Source organism: Anser brachyrhynchus (genome assembly GCF_964034855.1).
Source record: "Anser brachyrhynchus genome assembly, chromosome: 4".
Classification (NCBI taxonomy): Eukaryota; Metazoa; Chordata; class Aves; order Anseriformes; family Anatidae; genus Anser; species Anser brachyrhynchus.
This window is the reverse complement of record NC_137698.1, coordinates 12,013,056-12,031,203: the sequence shown is the minus strand read 5'-3', so window position 1 is coordinate 12,031,203 and position 18,148 is coordinate 12,013,056. Positions and strand designations below refer to the sequence as shown.

Genomic DNA, 18,148 nt, shown 5'->3' with positions numbered 1-18,148 from the left:
GGTCCCTTCCAACCTCAACCATCCGGTAATCCTGTGAAGAAACTTCTGGGGAAGCTTTTTATCTCTTGGGTTTAGGGCATGCCACGTTTGTGAGGCCAGCAGGTCGCGTTGTTACCGCGTTGCTACCGTTCGGAGCACCAAGGCGAAGGGCCGGCGGCACCCCACAGCCTGACAGGATTTGAGGCCGCCCCCGCTCCCCTCAGGGGCTGGCAGACGGGAGCGGGGCCGCGCCTCACCCGCTCTCCCCGCCCCGGGGGCGGCCCCGCCGCTCCGCCCGCCTCCCCGGGCCCCGCCGCCGCCGCCGCCGCCGCCATGGAGGAGCAGCAGGAGGAGCAGAAGGAGAACCGCCCGCAGCCCGCCCGCCCGCAGCCGCCGCCCGCCGCCCGCCCGCCGGTGAGCCCCGGGCCGGGGGGACGGGGCCGGGGCCGGGGCCGGTCGGGGCGGGCGGTGCGGCCGCTGCCGCCACCCAACATGGCGCATGCGCGGAGCCCGCCCCGCCGCGCTGCCGTTGTGGTGATTCGGGCGCCCGGGCGGCAGGCCTCGATGTTAATATTTTTTTTTTTTTACCTCTCTATAAGCTAGTTAAGCACTCGGTTTGGTCACGAGTGGAACGGTGCGGTGTTTTAATGTGTTTACATACCAAAGCTATGCATAAAATCCACCATCCGTTTTGACTTTCAGATCTTTTTTTCCTCCCAGGGCAAGCAGCACAGCGGGGTGGGCGATCAAGGAACGAAGGGGAAAAGCCCAGCTTCCAGTCAGAGTGACTTCAGCGACCCCGTGTACAAGGAAATCGCCATGACCAATGGCTACATCAACAGAATGACCCGAGACGAGCTTAGAAATAAACTTGCAGAGTTCAAACTTGAAACCAGGTCAGGCCAAGTCTCAGCCCTTCTGATTTACCCTTGAGCATGATTATTTTAAGTTTAAACACGCGCCACAAAGTGAAAAGGAGACATGCCATCAACCCCTAGGTGTTCTATGTGCGGTCTCGATGGAGCTTTCCTTGTAGGGTTAGCGGATGTGATACTGTTAACGTGGTCTCAAATGTGCCTCAACTGGTCATGCAGACATGAAGAAATGTGTAACTAAGTCACACCTCGCCACGTGTTTGTACAAGGGGGAAAGGCAGGTCTGGAGAACGGCATGGGTTCTCGGACGGCACTGCAAACCTGGAGCAGGGAGAAGCCCTCTTCAAAAACAATCTTATTTACCAGTATGGCTGTGATAGTGATATTGGCTAAAACCTCTGTCGTGGTAGGTCTGGGAATGTCATCAATGCAGAGAACAGTTAGGCTTAGGTGGGCTGCTTGCTAATCTGACAGGGTGTGAGAGAATACTGGGAGTAGGTGAATGTACGATAAGCTGAGCTTGTGCTCAGGGAGGAGGAAGAGGAAGGGGCTAGGCTTATAGAGAGTGGTTCCTGCTGCATAGGAAATACGGAAGTCAGCTGGGAAAAACAAAGTGTGTTTCTGTTGGCAACAGTAATAAGGGAGTAGCGGTGGTATTTGGGAGTCAGCAAAGTCAGAAGTTGGAGCTAGGATGCTCTAAAGGCAGGAGGAGTACAAAGGATGCAATGGAATAAGGCTGGAGGGAAAAGTCGAGCTTTCCAGAGAAGATGAAAACTAGGAGAAATAATGCCCAGACAAAAAAGACAGAAGGAGCAGAGATTCATTTGGAAAGCAAAAAGGCAGGGGAGGAGCTGTGCACGGGAAGTGCAGCCTGCCACCTCCACCCTGTCTGTCTTCTAATGTGCTAGCTGAATGACTTTTTCTAATTCCTCCTTTAATTAAATGAATTTGGCTTCTCAGGAGGAAATTATTTACCGTTATGTGATAAAATTTATAGTGAAGCAGACTGGATTTGTACGGCTATTCAGCATTTATTCTGTTCTAAAATTACCAAGCAGAAATCAAATAGCAAATGACGTGTTTGTGGTTTCCTCCTAGGTTATTAATTTTCTATTTATGTTTTTTATTCAGTTGTAAATGCGGAAAGATTTAAATATGTGTTTTGTTTTGTTTTATTAAGTTAGACTTAGTGGTTTCTTAGTCAATTAATTCAACTAAGTTGATCAGAATACGTCTTGCATGTAAACAAATGGAGCATCACCCCTAACAGAGAGAGCTGAGCAGATGGCCGCGCATCATCCTTTCCTCTGAGGTTATTTTGCTGGTAGATCATCACCTCTTTCAACTTATTTTATTATAAGTTAGATGGGAAAAAAAAAGTAATTCTGACTTCCGTCAGCTTTCGTACTGTTATTGAATTAAACTAGAAGAACAAACCAAAACGGAAAAGAGAGTTTGGTGCTTGCAGGAGAGGCTGATGTTCTCAAACTCAAGTTTAATAGTCTGATTCCAGTTTTTCATTGCGGATCAGTGGACTGCTTTTCTAACAATATCGCTTGCTACAACGCTGCTGCTGTCATTTCACTTGCAATGTAAAACTTCAAAAATAACTTCTTCCAAGAGTAAAGTCGAATTCAGACTTCATAGGCGTTGGTGCTTAAAATCAGGTTATAGACAGTAAGCTTTTGAATGTTGAATATAGCTTCAGTGCTACAACAGTGAAATAAATGATTAAACAAAAGTATAATTAATCTTAGTTACTCTCGTCCTCTATTTAGAGGAGTAAAAGATGTGCTGAAGAAGAGACTGAAGAATTATTACAAGAAACAGAAGCTGATGCAGAAGGAAGCTCTTAATTCAGACAGCTACTATGACTATATCTGCGTTGTTGACTTTGAAGCAACCTGTGAAGAAGGAAACCCACCTGAATTCGTACATGAAATAATTGAGTTTCCTGTTGTCTTACTGAACACACATACCCTGGAAATAGTAAGTGATCTAATTACTGTGTCAGTATGCTGTTCTTTAATGTAACTTTGCTTCAGAAAGTCTAGAGTAGTTTTTAGGTAGATTTTGAGCTTCATTAAAAATAACACTTTTTTTCTTAAAGACCTATCCTCTGAGCCTCTTACAAGCAAAACTAACTTTTCTAAAAGAAGCTGGAAAAGATCAATCCTCTACTGTTCCCTCTACTGATAGGAGGGAACTTTCAGTTTCTCAGTCTTTTTTTGGTTTTGTGTCTTTTTTTTTTCCCTCTCCTCCTCTACGTTCTTTAAGATCCACAAAGCTATTTTCAAGACTTTGGAGATTCATCATAAACAAGAATTAGGACGGTCTGTGGTCTCCTCTGGGGCAATGAGGAGACTAATGCAGAATTCTAGAAAGGAGGGTTCAGTGAGCTCAGCTTCTCAGCAAGTTAGACTGTTCCTGCAGCCTACTTTATAGATTGGCAGCTGCCTAACCCAGATTTAAAAATACTCTGTAGAAATTTTGCAGCCTCATAAGTGCTCTATTCCTGTACATCTTTCTTTTAGGAAAAACCTAACCTGCTATCTAACTGTAACTATGACTCTGTGAAATGGAGAAACTGCAGATTCCTCTGATAAATGGTACATTTACCAGGAAGTTTTAAGAGGAGGAGGGTTTCCAGTAATTATTGCGATGCAACATGAGATTATAGCTGCATGCATGCCTCTAACTGCGGAAAGATGATTGTGCAGATTACCAAGAATGTTTTGCTACCTGTAGAGTAGTGGGAAGCAGCTTTTTTTTTTTCTTTTTTAATTCATGCTCTCCTTTTATCACATCCTCCTCTTTATTGAAGTCTGTCCTTCTCCCTTCCTGCATCCACATCCCTGCTCAGTGGTGCCTACTGGCTGTCCCAGTTGACAAGCCATCCGTCCATCCCCCTGGGAATCTCATGATGCCAGTCAGGATGCTCGCTTTAGCTGGGGAGGTGTGCAGTCCTTTTTGCCTCCAGCAGGGCAAGTAGCTGCTATTGCCTTTTGAGCTCTGGGCAAGCCAAAGAAGTTGCATTGCGGGCTACCTAGCGGGCTGCTGCTCACCGTTTGACTCTCTTGTAACAGGAGGATACGTTTCAGCAGTATGTGAAGCCAGAGGTCAATCCCAAACTTTCAAATTTCTGTATTGGTCTGACAGGAATCACCCAGGTAATTTCTACTTTTTCTTTTCTTTGGGGGAAAAATGAAAAAAAAAGAGGTGTGTTGATATTTTCAGACTTGTGTTGTATCTTTCTGGAAGATTATTTACGTAATCCTTGTTTCTTTTGCCCTCTCCCAACTGTTACCCTGGAATTGATTTCACTTAGCTGGTCACTCATGCATTTTAGGAGCTGTAGGGAAAAGCATTCATTTTGTAATACATTTTGGCCAGTTGGGGTCAGCCGTCCTGGGTCTGTCCCCTTCCAGCTTCCGTTGCACCCCCAGCTTCCTCACTCACAGGGCAGTGTGAGAAGCTGAAAAGTCCTTGGCTTAGTGTAAGCACTGCTCTGCAACAACTAAAACATCAGTGTGTTATCAGCATTACTCTCATCCTAAATCCAAAACACAGCACCATACCAGCTGCTAGGAGGAAAACTAACTCTATCCTAGCTGAAATCAGGACATCTATTTACTTTTATAGATGCCATTTGAGGTCTGGCTCTTTAGTGGTGCTTTTGTGGTGCTTTTGTTTTTCCAGTTCAGAAGAATCTGTCCCCTTACCCACTTATTTTAATGTGTAGTCTGTTTCTAAGATTATTGTGAAGCCAACTCTAGTGAGTGATTTAGTATAATCCTGGTATACAGCCTATATACCAGTATAATTCTCACACTTCATGTTGTGAGGGTTTGTTGGTTGTTTTTTGTGGGGTTTTGTTGTTGTTGTTGTTTTTTTTTTTTAAGTGTTCCTTGCTTTTGCTTTCTTTGTTCTATTAGGATGTCATTGATAAAGCTGATACATTTCCTCAAGTTCTACAGAACGTCATAGAGTGGATGAGGCAGCGAGAACTGGGAACAAAGTACAGCTATTGCATGTTGACAGATGGGTATGTCCTTATGTAACCTTCAGCACACTCTAAAGCTGCAAAATTATGTATACACTATTGTTAAAAGTGGATTGTGACGCTGCCATTTTGCCATTTTTATATTACAATTTTAGCTTTCAAGTAAGTCAGGAAAGCTAAACTGAGCAGTTTGAAATGAAGCTTAAGTCCATTAGATGGCACTGTTTCTTTTCCAGGTTTCTGTACGCAACTAAATGACATTGAGTAGACTTTTTATCCTTTCTTGTTGTTGCAATTCTCTGTTTCCACCTAGTTTTCATATTGCACGTAATACCTGGAAGTGACATTTTGCAATTTCGGTTCTAACCAGCTTCCATGCTCTCCAGAGGCTGAGGTTGCTGTGGTGGTTGATTTGTATCCTGTGTGTATTAGTATTACTGTTAATACATTCTGCATATTTCATCAGAGAGCAGTAATGGATTATGCTGCTTATCAGTCAGGGAGAAATGACTAGTTGGAAAGCTTTGTGTGTTGACCTAGAGGACTGTGTCTCTGACAGCCCATGTGCGTGAGGAGTTGGCTAGTCCTTGAACTGCTACTTTTCCACCTTGGTCTTTGCTTGATGTTGGTTATGCTTCAAAGTGTATATGCCTTGTTGCGGTGAATGATACGTTTTCACATTGAGATGTCTGTTCTTTGCCTGGAGTAAGTCTTCTGCTAGGCTGGATGAACAAGACACTGCTGTAATGACTGTGTTGAACTGAAGAGAGAGAAACCCTGAAAGAAAACCGGAGCTTATGAAAAAAGAGCATGGGGAATCTTACTGTGACTCCATAACACTTTCCTCAAGTAAAACACAGATAAATATTCTAGCCTATGACATGAGTGGTTTGAAAAAGTCTTCATAAGAGATGAATGAATACACGACAAAACCTATAATAAGTCCAATTTACCAAGTGAAAAAATTATTTTGGCCACAGCCCCTCTTCTTTTTTCAGAATTCCTCAAGATTTGGACAATGGCCATCAATCACAGGCCCTTTTGGCTTCTTTGGAAGCAATAGTAAATTTTTAAAAAGACAACATTAAGGCAAAACTGGTATAAGACTAGTTATATTAATGGGTTTAGAACGTGTCTGGAATTCTCAAGGGGAGTCCCCTTGAGAAAATACGTGCAGTGAGATTGTGCAGATGGCTTCAGGAGAGGGGAAAAATGGCTTTACTCTAACTTGAAGCTTACAAACTTGTTGGGGTGCTTTCTTTCAGGAAGGAAAGCTAGAAGTGTGTAGGGTTACAACTTCATCTTCTTTCCAGAAAGGTCTGGTTCTTCTAAAACGAATTACGGTCTTGTTTCAATATCATCAGTTATGGAGATAAATGTATGCATACCTGAGCAATCGGGGAAATTTAAGTTGTAATTTCCTTCTGCAAGGACTGTATAAGCCTCTGATATATTGGCTATCTTGGAGTTAATGTGGTAGCTGAGGAAGTTGGCATGCTATTTTTTGTTTCAACCATCCTGAAACCATTTAGTGAAAATGTTGCTCCTTTTGCTATTTGTTTTCCCTATCATTAAGAATTTCATGCTAAAAGATTCCTTTCCATGACTGCAGACAGCTTTTCCTAATCTAAGCAGTTTTCCTTCTACTGACACGAAAGAAAAGACATCATTTTGTGTTTCAGATGTGCAATAGGTGGGATAGAGAGTATATGAATTATTCATTATTAATGTCTTTCTCTTTTTTTCTTTTGATATTTTAAGATCTTGGGATATGAGTAAATTTTTGAATATCCAGTGCCGTGTTAGCCGTATTAAATACCCTTCGTTTGCCAAAAAGTGGATCAATATTCGCAAATCATATGGGAACTTCTATAAGGTTTGTATGGATAATTGCTTTCTCTTGCAGGAAATTTTTGTTTATCTTGAATGTCCTGTTGTACCTGTGATTGTTACGTGTGTGGTATAAAAATAGTGTAACTTAATCTAGTTGCCTAGAGCCTAATTTTCTAATGTCATTCATGCCCACGTCTCATTTTACTAATTGAAAATGGTATCATCTACTGCATTTTAATTTTAGTCTTGCTTTTAAGAAGCAGGAGATGTGTTCATTGTTGCATGAAGGATTATCTAAAATGTCATACTGGTGCTCTTGGATCTTAAAGTAGCTGAAAAGAGCCTGTATTGATTTTGCAATTATCGTTTCCTGTTTTCATGTAATACAAAACAAAGTTGCGTCACTACGGTCGGATATCTCCTCTTTTCACAGAGTAATGGGGACAGGAAGAGATTAGGACCTATCTACAGTTGCATCAAATTGTCAAGAGAAAAGTGACACTGGTTCAGTGCTGGATCTTATTGCTGCTTTCCGTCACTGTCAGATTGCCATGAAGTGGGTTATTGGAGATTCTGGTGAATTACTAGTCAGTCAGCATAGCTAAACCATTTCTCTGAATATGATTTGGACCTGGCTGGCAATCTTCTCTTGAAGGGATTTGTTATGTTTAATATAACCTCAGGAAAAAGGAGGTTGGCATTTAATAAGAGATGTAGTTCATCTGTGTAGACACGGGCAAGTATTGGTGTTGCCAATCTGTTCAGAAATTTGGGGTCAGTAAGAATCAGGATCCTGATGCTTCTTAATCCCTTAGAATGCAAAAGAAAACGAGTCTGATTCCCTCTGCTACACCACTTTGGTAATTCCTTCTTTATAAGTCTCGTTAAACCTTGCTGGACCACGACTTCCACCGTTGCCAGTGTTGGCACATCTTGAGCTGGTGCTTGTCATGGCAAGAAGCTCTTGAAATGGTTCTGAGTCTAGACAAGCTCCTGTTGACTACATCTCCACTATAAAAACGAGTGTCTGTCTCAGCAAGGTGCTTTGAAGTGAAATCGTTAGTGATCCAACAACAGGCAACATGAAAGTAATGTGTGGTACTTAACATCTGCATCTGTTTATTTTGCAGCGTGTTAGATTAAAAAGACTTGGTACAGAACCTAATTCTTAAATGTGGTTTGCTTTCTCCATCAGGTTCCTAGGAACCAGACCAAGCTGACAATCATGCTCGAAAAGCTGGGGATGACCTATGACGGGAGGCCTCACAGTGGACTTGACGACTCTAAAAACATTGCAAGGATAGCTATAAGGATGCTGCAGGATGGCTGTGAACTGCGAGTGAATGAGAAAATGCACGCAGGACAGCTCATGACAGTCTCCTCTTCAGCCCCCTTAGAGGGAGCCCCTGCTCCACAGATGCCCCGTTACAGAAACTAACAGTTCACGGGTTCTGCATTAGGAACTGCTCTCAGACACCCACTACAGGTTGTTAACAGCTTATCAAACAGTAACCTCTGCAAATCTGTCTGCAATTCAGAACCTGAAGGCACTTTAATTAATGGTCTTTGTTCAAAAAAGGAGTATGGAAGCTTTTTGAAGCCTGTGTTACAACTTTTTTTTATACTGATGATTTTTTTTGTTGTTGTTATTTGTTTTTGCACCTTTTCTAGTAATAAGGCTGATATGCAAAATCCAGGCAAAGTGGTAAGCTTTTAAGGACATGGAATTTAAACACATGCAAAGATCGATTAGGCGTGTGTACTACTGTTCCACACCAGCTTGTGGGTAGTATTTATTCATTATTCCATACTATAATGATATCTAGTATATCATTATTCATTGCATCCAAACAAGATGTTGCTAGAAGAGCTGAAATAAAGATTGGCTGGGCTGGCCTCTGCTGATAAGGCAATCTCATTAGGATTCCTGCTGATAATTGCTTTTCACAAAGCATTTTTTGAGAAATGGGAGCATGTTCATCAATTCTAAAGCAGTAGAGAAGTAGTGTGGGTTTCTTTCTTTTTTTTCTTTTTTTTTTTTTAAATTTAAGGATATGCTTGTCTTTGACCACATCAATTATAGGAGCTGTGTGTTGAATAAAAAATTCGTTCATGCAGTATGGCATTAATTTTTTTAACCCGTATTTAAAAAGAGGAGTTGCTTTGGGACTTCACTTTGAGGATCATATTTCCTGTGCCTGCTACACTCAAGCTAAATCAAATGAAGGACAGCCTATTTAAACATTTGTCATCTATTTTGACTTAAAAATGAAGTGAAATAAAAGTAAGTTCAAACCAAGTTCAAAATTCTGTTACATGGTTGTTGTTTAAAGCAAAGCAAGAAGCTTCTCATTCATAGTTAGAGACTTGCTCAGCTATTTTTGGTACCTTCTCCTACCTCTGCTACCATAGAACTATGCCTTTATCTGAAATCTAACGTTGGAAGGTGTATATATAGTTTTATTAGTGAAGGTCACATCTAATTATTAACAACTTCCTCTGCTTTCCTCCTAGGCCCCAGATAACATGATACTCAAATGTGGCCAAACCGTTCATTTACTTTATCTCAGTGGGCTATGACAAAGTACAACTTTAATGTGATCAGCTTTGCATTAGAATGGCTTGTTCTGAAAAGCAGAATTTTTATTGCTCTTGGTCAAAAAAAAAAAGGTTGTTTGGTATCCCTGTATTATAATTCTTTTTTATTTTTTTCTGCTGCTTATGTTAAGGAAGCAGAACTAATAATTCATAATAAAGCCTTGTTTGTTTAGGACATTTACTGCTTGTCTAGTCAACCTCCTCTTGGTTCCCCTTGTTCTTCTGTCAACTGTTTCAGTGGTAACCTGAAAATGTTCTTATAAATTCATGTAAGAGAGACAAATACCGGTCAATTCTCCAATGATTTGTAGGAAGAAAGCAGTTTTCTTTCCACTCATAGCTACAGGCACTGTTGTGGGCACCTGGGGACAGCTACTTTAGAATGACGTTCATTTTTTTTTCTAAGTGAATATTTGTTTTACCTGTAGCCTTTTGTTGAACTTCACATTTTCCTCTTTCTGTAGGAATACTTGATGTATTTTCAGAAAGATAAAATCTCTGATACACTTACTCTTGACCACTTAATTCTAGTCCTGTATTCGCTACAAACTGTTGATTATGTATTTGTTCACTGTAGAGATAATATTCTCTTCTGGAATTGTGAAAAAACATAGTAATTTCTTTTGTCTCTGAATTTCCGTGGTAAAGGTTCTTTATGATAAAAATGAGTCTAGCTCAGCAAATCTCCCTTCAGGAGACTGGCAGTGTCACAGACTTTATCACTAGTCTTATTTACAGGTCTGTAACCACGCTCACAGTCCAATGAAAGAATTATTTGTTACGGATTATACTACAGCTTTCCTAAGTGAAAAGCTATTGTAATTTTACATTAAGTCCAGAATTGTTTATTTTTGTTAAATAACTTCAGAATGATATTTTGAAATAAGGGTTAAATATTAGATTGCTTTCTATTTATTGCCGGAGTAGTTTTTTTTAACAGAGTTGCAGAAATTAGTAGAATAATTCCAGACATTTTTTAAACCGAAACTATATTAATGTCTGACTGTAAACTAATTAAAAAATTTCATAGAATTGCAGAATGTTTGATTCTGTGATTTTTAAAATGAAGTTTATCAATGTTTGTTTGTTTATTTGAAATGTAAACAGTTGTATTAAAATAAGTTGGTATATTTTAAAACATAAGGTACTGAATTCATTCCATAAAACATGACTTTGACCATCTTGGAGGTCTCAGCATGGCCCATGATCAGTCTTTTCTGGTGTACTAGCAACATTACCGTGGTTAGGTGGCTCAAATTTCATGAATGCACCTAGTTCACAACACTTCAGACGATATGTTTTCCTGGATGCTCTTATACTAAAGGCAAAGGAGACATTTGAGTAAATAATTATAATAATAATAAATAAGTAAATCATAAAAAGTGGTAGGGTGATTTTAGTAGTGATGTTTGTGTTGCAGACAAACATTTTTTCAGGTTTCACTTATGCGTGCAGAGGAGAACCTTGCTGGGCGTCTCTCTGCTCTTGTGAATATTCGTATCTATTGGGGAAGTTACAGAATCAGAATGGCTTGGGTTGGACGGGACCCCAAAGATCATCTATCTTCAACCCCACTGCTGTGGCCAGGGATGCCACCCACTAAGGCCAGGTTGCCCAGGGCCCATCCAGCCTGGCCTTGAGCACCTTCAGGGATGGGGCATCCACAGCTTCTCTGGGCAGCCTGTGCCGGTGCCTCACCACCCCCTGAGTGAAGAATTTCCTCCTAATGTCTAGTCTAAATCTATCCTCTTTTAGTTTAAGACCATTCTCTCATATCCTGTCATTATCTACCTGAGTAAAGAGTCCCTCACTATCCTTTTTGTAAGACCCCTTTAAGTATTGAAAGGCTGCTATAAGGTCTCCCCGGAGCCTTCTCTTCTCCAGGCTGAACATCCCCAGCTCTCTCAGCCTTTCTTCATAGGAGAGGTGCTCCAGCCCTCTGACTATTCTTGTGGCCCTCCTCTGGACCCACTCTTAACAGCTCCACACCCTCCTTGTGCTGGTGGCCCCAGACGTGGACGCAGTACTCGAGGTGGGGCCTCGCAAGGGCAGAGTAGAGGACAATCCCCTCCCTCCACCTGCTGGCCTCTTCTCTGCTGATGCAGCCCAGGATGCAGCTGGCCTTCTGGGCTGCAAGCGCGCACTGCTGGCTCGTGTTGAGCTTTTCATCCACCAGAAGTCCCAAGTCCTTCTCTGCAGGGCTGCTCTCAATGAGTCATGCTGGAAAAATTAATTGACAACTGTAAGAAACAATTTCCTTTTTATGCAGGAAAAACAAAACAAAACATGCAGACGTTATCCTGCTGATGGTATTAGGAGGCTTTTTTGGTTGTTTGGTTGTTTGGTTGCTTGGTTGTTGTTTAAATTTCACATTTCAGGAGCTGTTCTTGAGCAACTCCACTACTACTGCAGACTGGCAAACTTGTTACAGACATTTCAACAAGAACGTGCTTTTAAGTAGATTTCTTAATAAGCACGTATGAATGTGAGAGGGATTCACAGAATCTTGGGGTTGTGTTAGAGGGGAAAAAAGGTTTCTCAGAAAGATTAAAGAGTAATAACCTCTGTCTCATCGCCACCGTCTGAGTAAATATTACTAGCTGCATGCAGAAGAAGAGGTCACAATAGTTTGTAATCTCCGATGAACCTGCCGGTAAGGTATGGCTGCAGGGACAAGTCACAGCAAGTCAGTTGTCCATAGGAAGTGCTCCTGTCTGTGCTTGTCTAACAATAAGGTAGCCATTGCTGTTTCCGGATTTTGTCAGAGATTAACATAGCAGTGAGGAGGAGGGCTGCTCCCAGCAGCGGAAATAGGTAAAAGCTTCAGCTTACCTCGATCTGATGCTCTCGTGCTCTCGAAGAACTCCTGGTACTTCCTTGCAGTCTTGGCCTGTTCAGCGTGTGTGCGGAGGCAGTGTTTTTTCACCACAGCTTAAAGGTTTCACAGGAAAAATAGTCTCATTAAAAAGAAATTGGAGGTCTTACCTGTGGGGGGCAGGTGTCAGGACACACAGATGGTAGCTGGAGCCTTTGGGAACGGGCTAGATGTGTAGAGCACCATCCTGCTGCAGTAAGCGCCTGCTTCTGCTCTGCCTTGGACTTGGCTGCGGCCTAGCTGAGGAGTCGTAACGGGGAGCCAGCTAGCGCTTCGTCTTAGAAGACCTTCCTGCTTCGTGGGTTAATGATCTGCACACACAGCCAGGACTTTGGAGGATGAGAAGTTACTTCTCTGTTGGGCTCCTCCTCGTTCGGTCTGTGTCCACAGCCTCTGACGCTGACTGACTGCTTTTGCCCCGGAGTTCTTTAAACGAGGGTTTTGTGCTTGGGGAGAAAAGCCTGAAGTAGCTTTGTGAAAGTGCTCCTTAAATTAAAGGAGCGTGATGGCATTGCACTTAGGAAAGGCTTTTCCAAATGAGTAACAAGAGCCTTGGAAGCCTCTTTATGGCAGAGGTGACTTGTGGGGGTGTTCTGGTTTCAGATGTGATTGCACGGCCCGGGCAGCAAATCTGCAGGCAGATAGTTCGGGGGCGCCCTGTGGGCAGTACTGCCCTGCTCCTGCTATCTTAACTCCTGCGAGTGGATAACTGTTCTCCCCTGTGTTCACATAAACTGGGCTTTCATCTTCTGCACAGTCCTGTCTTTCCCTTGCACCCATCTGTGCTGTGCTGTCCTGTGCAAGTCTTAGCGTGGGTCGCTGAACAGCAACGAAATATCCCTGTCACAGCACACCCTGGCAGACAGAAGCACTTGTTCAGACTGTACCTAGGAATCCCATTGTCAGAATAAATGTTGTTGCACAGATGAATAGTGATTTTTGCCTACTATCCTGTCTAAGTGCTTGCTATTTTTTTAATTACTTTTATTTTTTCCATTTGAAAAAATTTTGGTAGTAATAACCTTGCACTGGTAAAACACTTGCAGATGATTCTGACCTCCTTTACGTTTCCTGTTACAACTATGTGGATTTTTAAAGAGCGCACACAGCCAAATGGACCTCTGTGAGCCAGAGATGTCCCAATAAGCCGGGATTGCCTCATCAGTGCTTACATTCAGCTTTGGGACGGGGTGCTGGTTCTGGACAGCAGCCTGGCCAAGAAGCGTGACACACCTTTACAGGCAGCTAAACGTCTAGCAAACATGGTGCTTGGGCATTGCTTATTTTTACTGATGGCTGCAAACAGTGTGTTTCGAAGTCTCCCTGCTGTGGAATGTCCCTTTTTTTTTTATTTCACACTATTTCATAGTTTAAATTGACAAGTAGTTGAACTGTGCGTGCTTTGATCGGGATAAAAACACTTTATATGGAATTTATGGTCCGGCACAGCAGCCAGCATTCTGAGACTGAGGAAGCCACCTTTTCTTTACTTAAACACTACTGGACATTTTGTATTAATTTACGTTTATGCAGACATGGAAGAAGATGACAGAGACCTAAAAAGAGGGGAGAACTTTGAGAACAGGCTTTTTGAGATGCCTAATGCCTCGTACAAGAGGGTGTTATAGCTTAACTATAACTTAGTTTAAAGGCAATTTTCCACGCATTTCTGGCCGCAGATAGAGCTGTTGGACCAGCTTTACTCTTCAGAAAATATTGATAGAGGGCTGTTCTTTCCTACTAACACAGTTTCTTGATATGCATTAGTCTGGAAAGTCAGCCTGTGTTCTGCTGGGAATAAAACCCCAGAGCGGGTCACCCACCACACTTGCCAGCCTTCAGTAAACAGGCAGCCCTGCAGATAAGGGGAATTTGAGATGAGAATACTGGGTGGAGCGTGGCTGTAAAAGAAATCGAGCAACCTTATGCTCTGTCCTAGAGAATCGATTTGGTGCCTGCTGGCATGTCTGAGAACATTGGAAACATTTTCTTTCAGCTGTGCATTTGCTTTGTTTCCCGGGCTAATCTGCCAAGGCCACACTGCCACGTTTCTCCTTCAGACCCTCCTCAAACTCTTCAGATCTGCTGTGTGGGGGCTAGTACAGGAATGCTTTACAAGATTCAGTGAGTAAGCCTATTCACGTGCCTTTTTTTTTCTGACAGATTGTCATTAGCCTTCAGGCGTGGAAAACTTCTGTTCTTGCTTTGGCCTTGAAAGAGGGAAAAATATCATCTGTAACTTTTTAAAAACATTTTGAAAGCTGGCTATTTGAAGGATTGGGAAAAGAAGTGATGTGCACATATAATTTCAGGAGGATTTGGAAACTGGAAATGCTGTAGAAGAAACTGAGGTACTGAGTATGTGTGCTTTTGTGCTGCTGAGTACAGCAGCGTGTGATAAATGACAAACTGAGTAAGGAGCAAGATGTTGGTGTGGTAGTCGTGTACAAAGCAAAGTAACTTCAGCGTTTCAGAGAGAGCACAGCAGAACTCTGGAGAACCCATATCAGCCTCACCAGCTGCTTTTGTCAAGCAATCCCAGCGATGGTGCTGTTATTAGCACAGAACAAGGTGGCACAGGTTGAGATAGTTTAGGCTGGGAGATGGTGTTCTTGCAAGTGTTGGTTGGATCAAGGCTTCCAAAATGAGTGATCCTCAGAAGATGCTCTTTTAAGATGCAAATGGAATCGTTGTCACAGCTTAAGATTTAGCTCCCTTTCAGGCAGCAAACAGAAATGCCTTCTTCCTGTCCTTTAACCAAGAGTCCTGTCCAGTTTGGTGGATACTGATTGACACTGACAGGGGAATTTTTTTTTAATTGTTTAATGGAGCAATTTGGCTGAGAGTAAATGAACAACTCTGCGCTTGGTTGATTCTGTCTGCATGTGAAATATTTCCATAGAAAATATTTATGCAAGGATGTGGCAGCAAGCAGAAAAGGTCAAGACTTGGAGGTAATGAGGGGGTGAGAGAAGGCTGAGATGGGAGGAGATTGGAAAGGGAAACAGCACTACAAACTGTACAGACTAAAGAAGTGTGAGCTGTCTCAGATAAATACTGAGTGATGCTTCTCCTTTTGCAACTGATCCAGTACGTGTTGTTTTTTTCTGTGCATCTCCTGTCCATGAGGATGATATGTGGAATCTGGGATACATTACGCATGTGCAGTGTATGATCTTTTTGACCACTGGTTCTCAAGGGCTGCAGCTGTTCCCTATTTCCCTCCTACCTTTCTTGCTCACAACAGGATGTCCCTTCCACTTTTCAGTTCACTGCTTATGTCTTTGCTGAGGGTGATGATACAGAGGTACCTGCCTGCTCAGATGGGAGAATTTCCTCACTTGCTGGAGCATCGTTTCTGGTTTTCTTTTTCACATGCATTTAAAACAGATCTGACTCACTTCAGTGCCAGGAAGCTTCCTGCCTAGTGACAAACTCCAGTTGTTGGGACTGTGAGATACCACTTTTGATGAATTGGTATAACCTCTGTGCTGTTAAAGAAAATGCCATTCAAAGGAACTCTGCATTCCGAAGATGGAGAATGGCGATGGTGATCCAGACCACCTATGGCAGACGGTGCTGCGAATTAGAGAAGCCTCTTTCTGATTATTTACAGAGGCAGAGCAAGAAGAGTATTTTCCATAACGTACAGCTGACTTTGCAGAAGTCTAACTTAAATTTTGTTCAGAGAAAGTCATTCTCTTACGGGAAGTCAAATAACTTTAAGCAGTCAGCTACCAATGAAGAGTTCCTTGAGGAACATCCAGAAGAAACTAGATCTCAGGTAAGGTTTGTGAGTATTGCAGGGAGGTCTGGTGGGCAAGTGTCATGTACAGATGGCCTGAAAAGTATCCAGCAAGAGACATCCTTCCAGGCTCTACGAATACAACATCATGCTCAAAGGATTGCAGAGGTCTCCAGTGTCCTGGTTCAAAACAGGTTTGGTGATCCGCTCTGCAGGCTGCAACCTCAAATGACAGGTGTTGAAACAGAAAAGGAGTCCATGATTCCTTCTAGACATACTCTACAGAATCTCTCAAGGAAGCAAGATGAACTGTGTATTTTTGGGCAGAGCTTAGTTGGCAAATGAGGATCAAGTAGGAGGTTGTTTTGTCAAAGAAAAAGAAGGATTCATTTTGATTAGAAATGTTCCCTGCTTGCTGGGTTTTCCGTAGATATCTAGTTTTCACCCCAGTCCTATCTCCAGTTCCACTTTATTTCTTCTTACTCAGAAGAAGTTAGCACAAACAACATACAATTCACCCTATCTTATGCTCCTTAGGTATGAGATCTGTAGGGCCTGCTATGGGAAAGATTTAGGTATCTAAACATAGCTGTCTGGTCCTTACAGTATGTGAGCTACCTGCACAAAGCCTGCACATACCGTATGGGACCTGCAGGAGTCCTTCTGTGTCCTGAAGCAACGCCCGGAGGCCAGATTGGAGGCTCGAGATATCTCCAGTAGCGCTATTGCTCAGATGTGTGTGGGCACTAGAACGATGCCGCGAGAGAAAACCCACAGCCCAGTCAGCTGAACAGGAAGAGACAAGTACCTCCTGAGGATGAATTATCCTGTTGGCCTTTGCTGCAAGGGAGAAGCTGTGCTGCTCACCAGCGCAGCATACTAGCTTCCAAACACCCTTTGCTGGAGAGATGGGTATTTTAAGTAGCCAGGAGGAGGATTGGAATTGTGAGGCCAAGGCACCACCTCACAAACACCAAAGGCTTTGAGCAATGATGACATTAGTTTGCTTTGCTCGCTCAGAGCTGCTTAGCCTTCCCAAAAAGCATAGGAGGAAGACAGCTAGACCTCGTATTTGTGTTGTGGGTTTTTTTTTCCCTTTCTTTTTTATTCACTTAAGTGAAAATGAATGGTGACAGCTGCTGTATCATTGTTAAGGTTGGGATCACCTCCTGTTATGCTTCCTGTTTGCACAGGAGTGGCGAAGGAGCTGATATTTGTGGCAAATAAATTACTTGCCAAGAACTCAATTGCACATTAGGGTGGTTAGCCTTTGATGTTTAGTCTTGAACAGTTTCAGAGCTGGGAAAAAATCTCTGAAGCACTTGATGAAGTGAGGAAAGAGTGATTTTTTTGTTTGTTTGTTTTTGGTTTGGTTTTGTTTTGTAGTGGTGTGGTGCAAGTATTGAAGCTGGAATGAAGGAGTTACAGCTCTTCAGCTTTTTAGAGCAAAATGTTTAATTTCAGATTCTGCATCTTGGTGCTTTCAGGGTTAGGTGCTGTTGTCCCTCAGGACAACTTTTACCTGCTAAACCTGCTAAATTTCTGTGGTTTTCTGTACAAGGTACAAAGCCTGAGACTGTTGTCTGCTTTCCTCTGGTAGAATATGAAAAAGCACTTCCTGCAAGAGCAGGACAGAGCTGCTTTCTGTCCAGCTGTGTATGCACAAGTGTAGGTGCTAGCGTGCTGGATACCGAACCCAACGTTGCAAGACACTGCTATAGCTGAGTGTAGGTGAAAGGGGTTGGTAAGAGAACTGTCCCTCTGTTACAAAAAGAAAAATACCAAAAAAAAAAAGAGACTTACTTTCCCTTGCCAGCAAGTAGTTTTTCTGTGCTAACTGCTGTCCCTGATAACAGAGCTCTGCCTGTGAAAATAGCAGCACAAGGCTCCAAAGGGATGTACCTGAAGCACTGATAGCACAGCACCAGCCTCCTCCACAAGCTTTGGGTGTGCTTTGTTTTGATTTTTAGCCAGGAGAGTTGGAAATGGCTGTGAGATTGTTGAAGGCAGAAAGGAACAGAGCAGTGGCTGTGAGTAGGACAGTGCATTTCATCTAACAGTGAACTCAGGAGACAGTCTGCTGCCCCAGACAGGCCAAAAAAAATAAAAAATAAAAAATAAAGCACTGGAGAAACAGGATAACCTTCTGGAGGCAAACAAGCATGGAAAATGGGTACAAGGAAATAAATGCATAAGCATCTGCAAAAAAAAGGACAGTGAAATCTACCCACACAATTCAC

General features: G+C 42.5%; 1 protein-coding gene and 1 long non-coding RNA gene across 2 annotated transcripts in view; both read left to right on the top strand.

Annotated features, from left to right (window-relative positions):
* The first annotated feature begins 210 nt into the window (after window positions 1-210).
* ERI1 (exoribonuclease 1) lies at window positions 211-10,428 on the top strand. Its single transcript, XM_080588845.1, has 7 exons — window positions 211-393; window positions 700-875; window positions 2,633-2,843; window positions 3,941-4,024; window positions 4,790-4,899; window positions 6,619-6,733; window positions 7,886-10,428. The coding sequence occupies exons 1-7, from the start codon at window positions 313-315 to the stop codon at window positions 8,126-8,128; spliced, it is 1,020 nt and encodes a 339-aa protein (XP_080444971.1). The 5' UTR covers window positions 211-312; the 3' UTR covers window positions 8,129-10,428.
* A 3,887-nt stretch (window positions 10,429-14,315) lies between these two features.
* The window catches only part of LOC308193805, a 25,847-nt gene continuing 22,014 nt past the window's right edge, over window positions 14,316-18,148 (top strand). Inside the window, exon 1 of the long non-coding RNA XR_013949951.1 lies at window positions 14,316-15,947. This is a non-coding gene — a long non-coding RNA (uncharacterized lncRNA). The remainder of the gene's footprint in view (window positions 15,948-18,148) is intronic.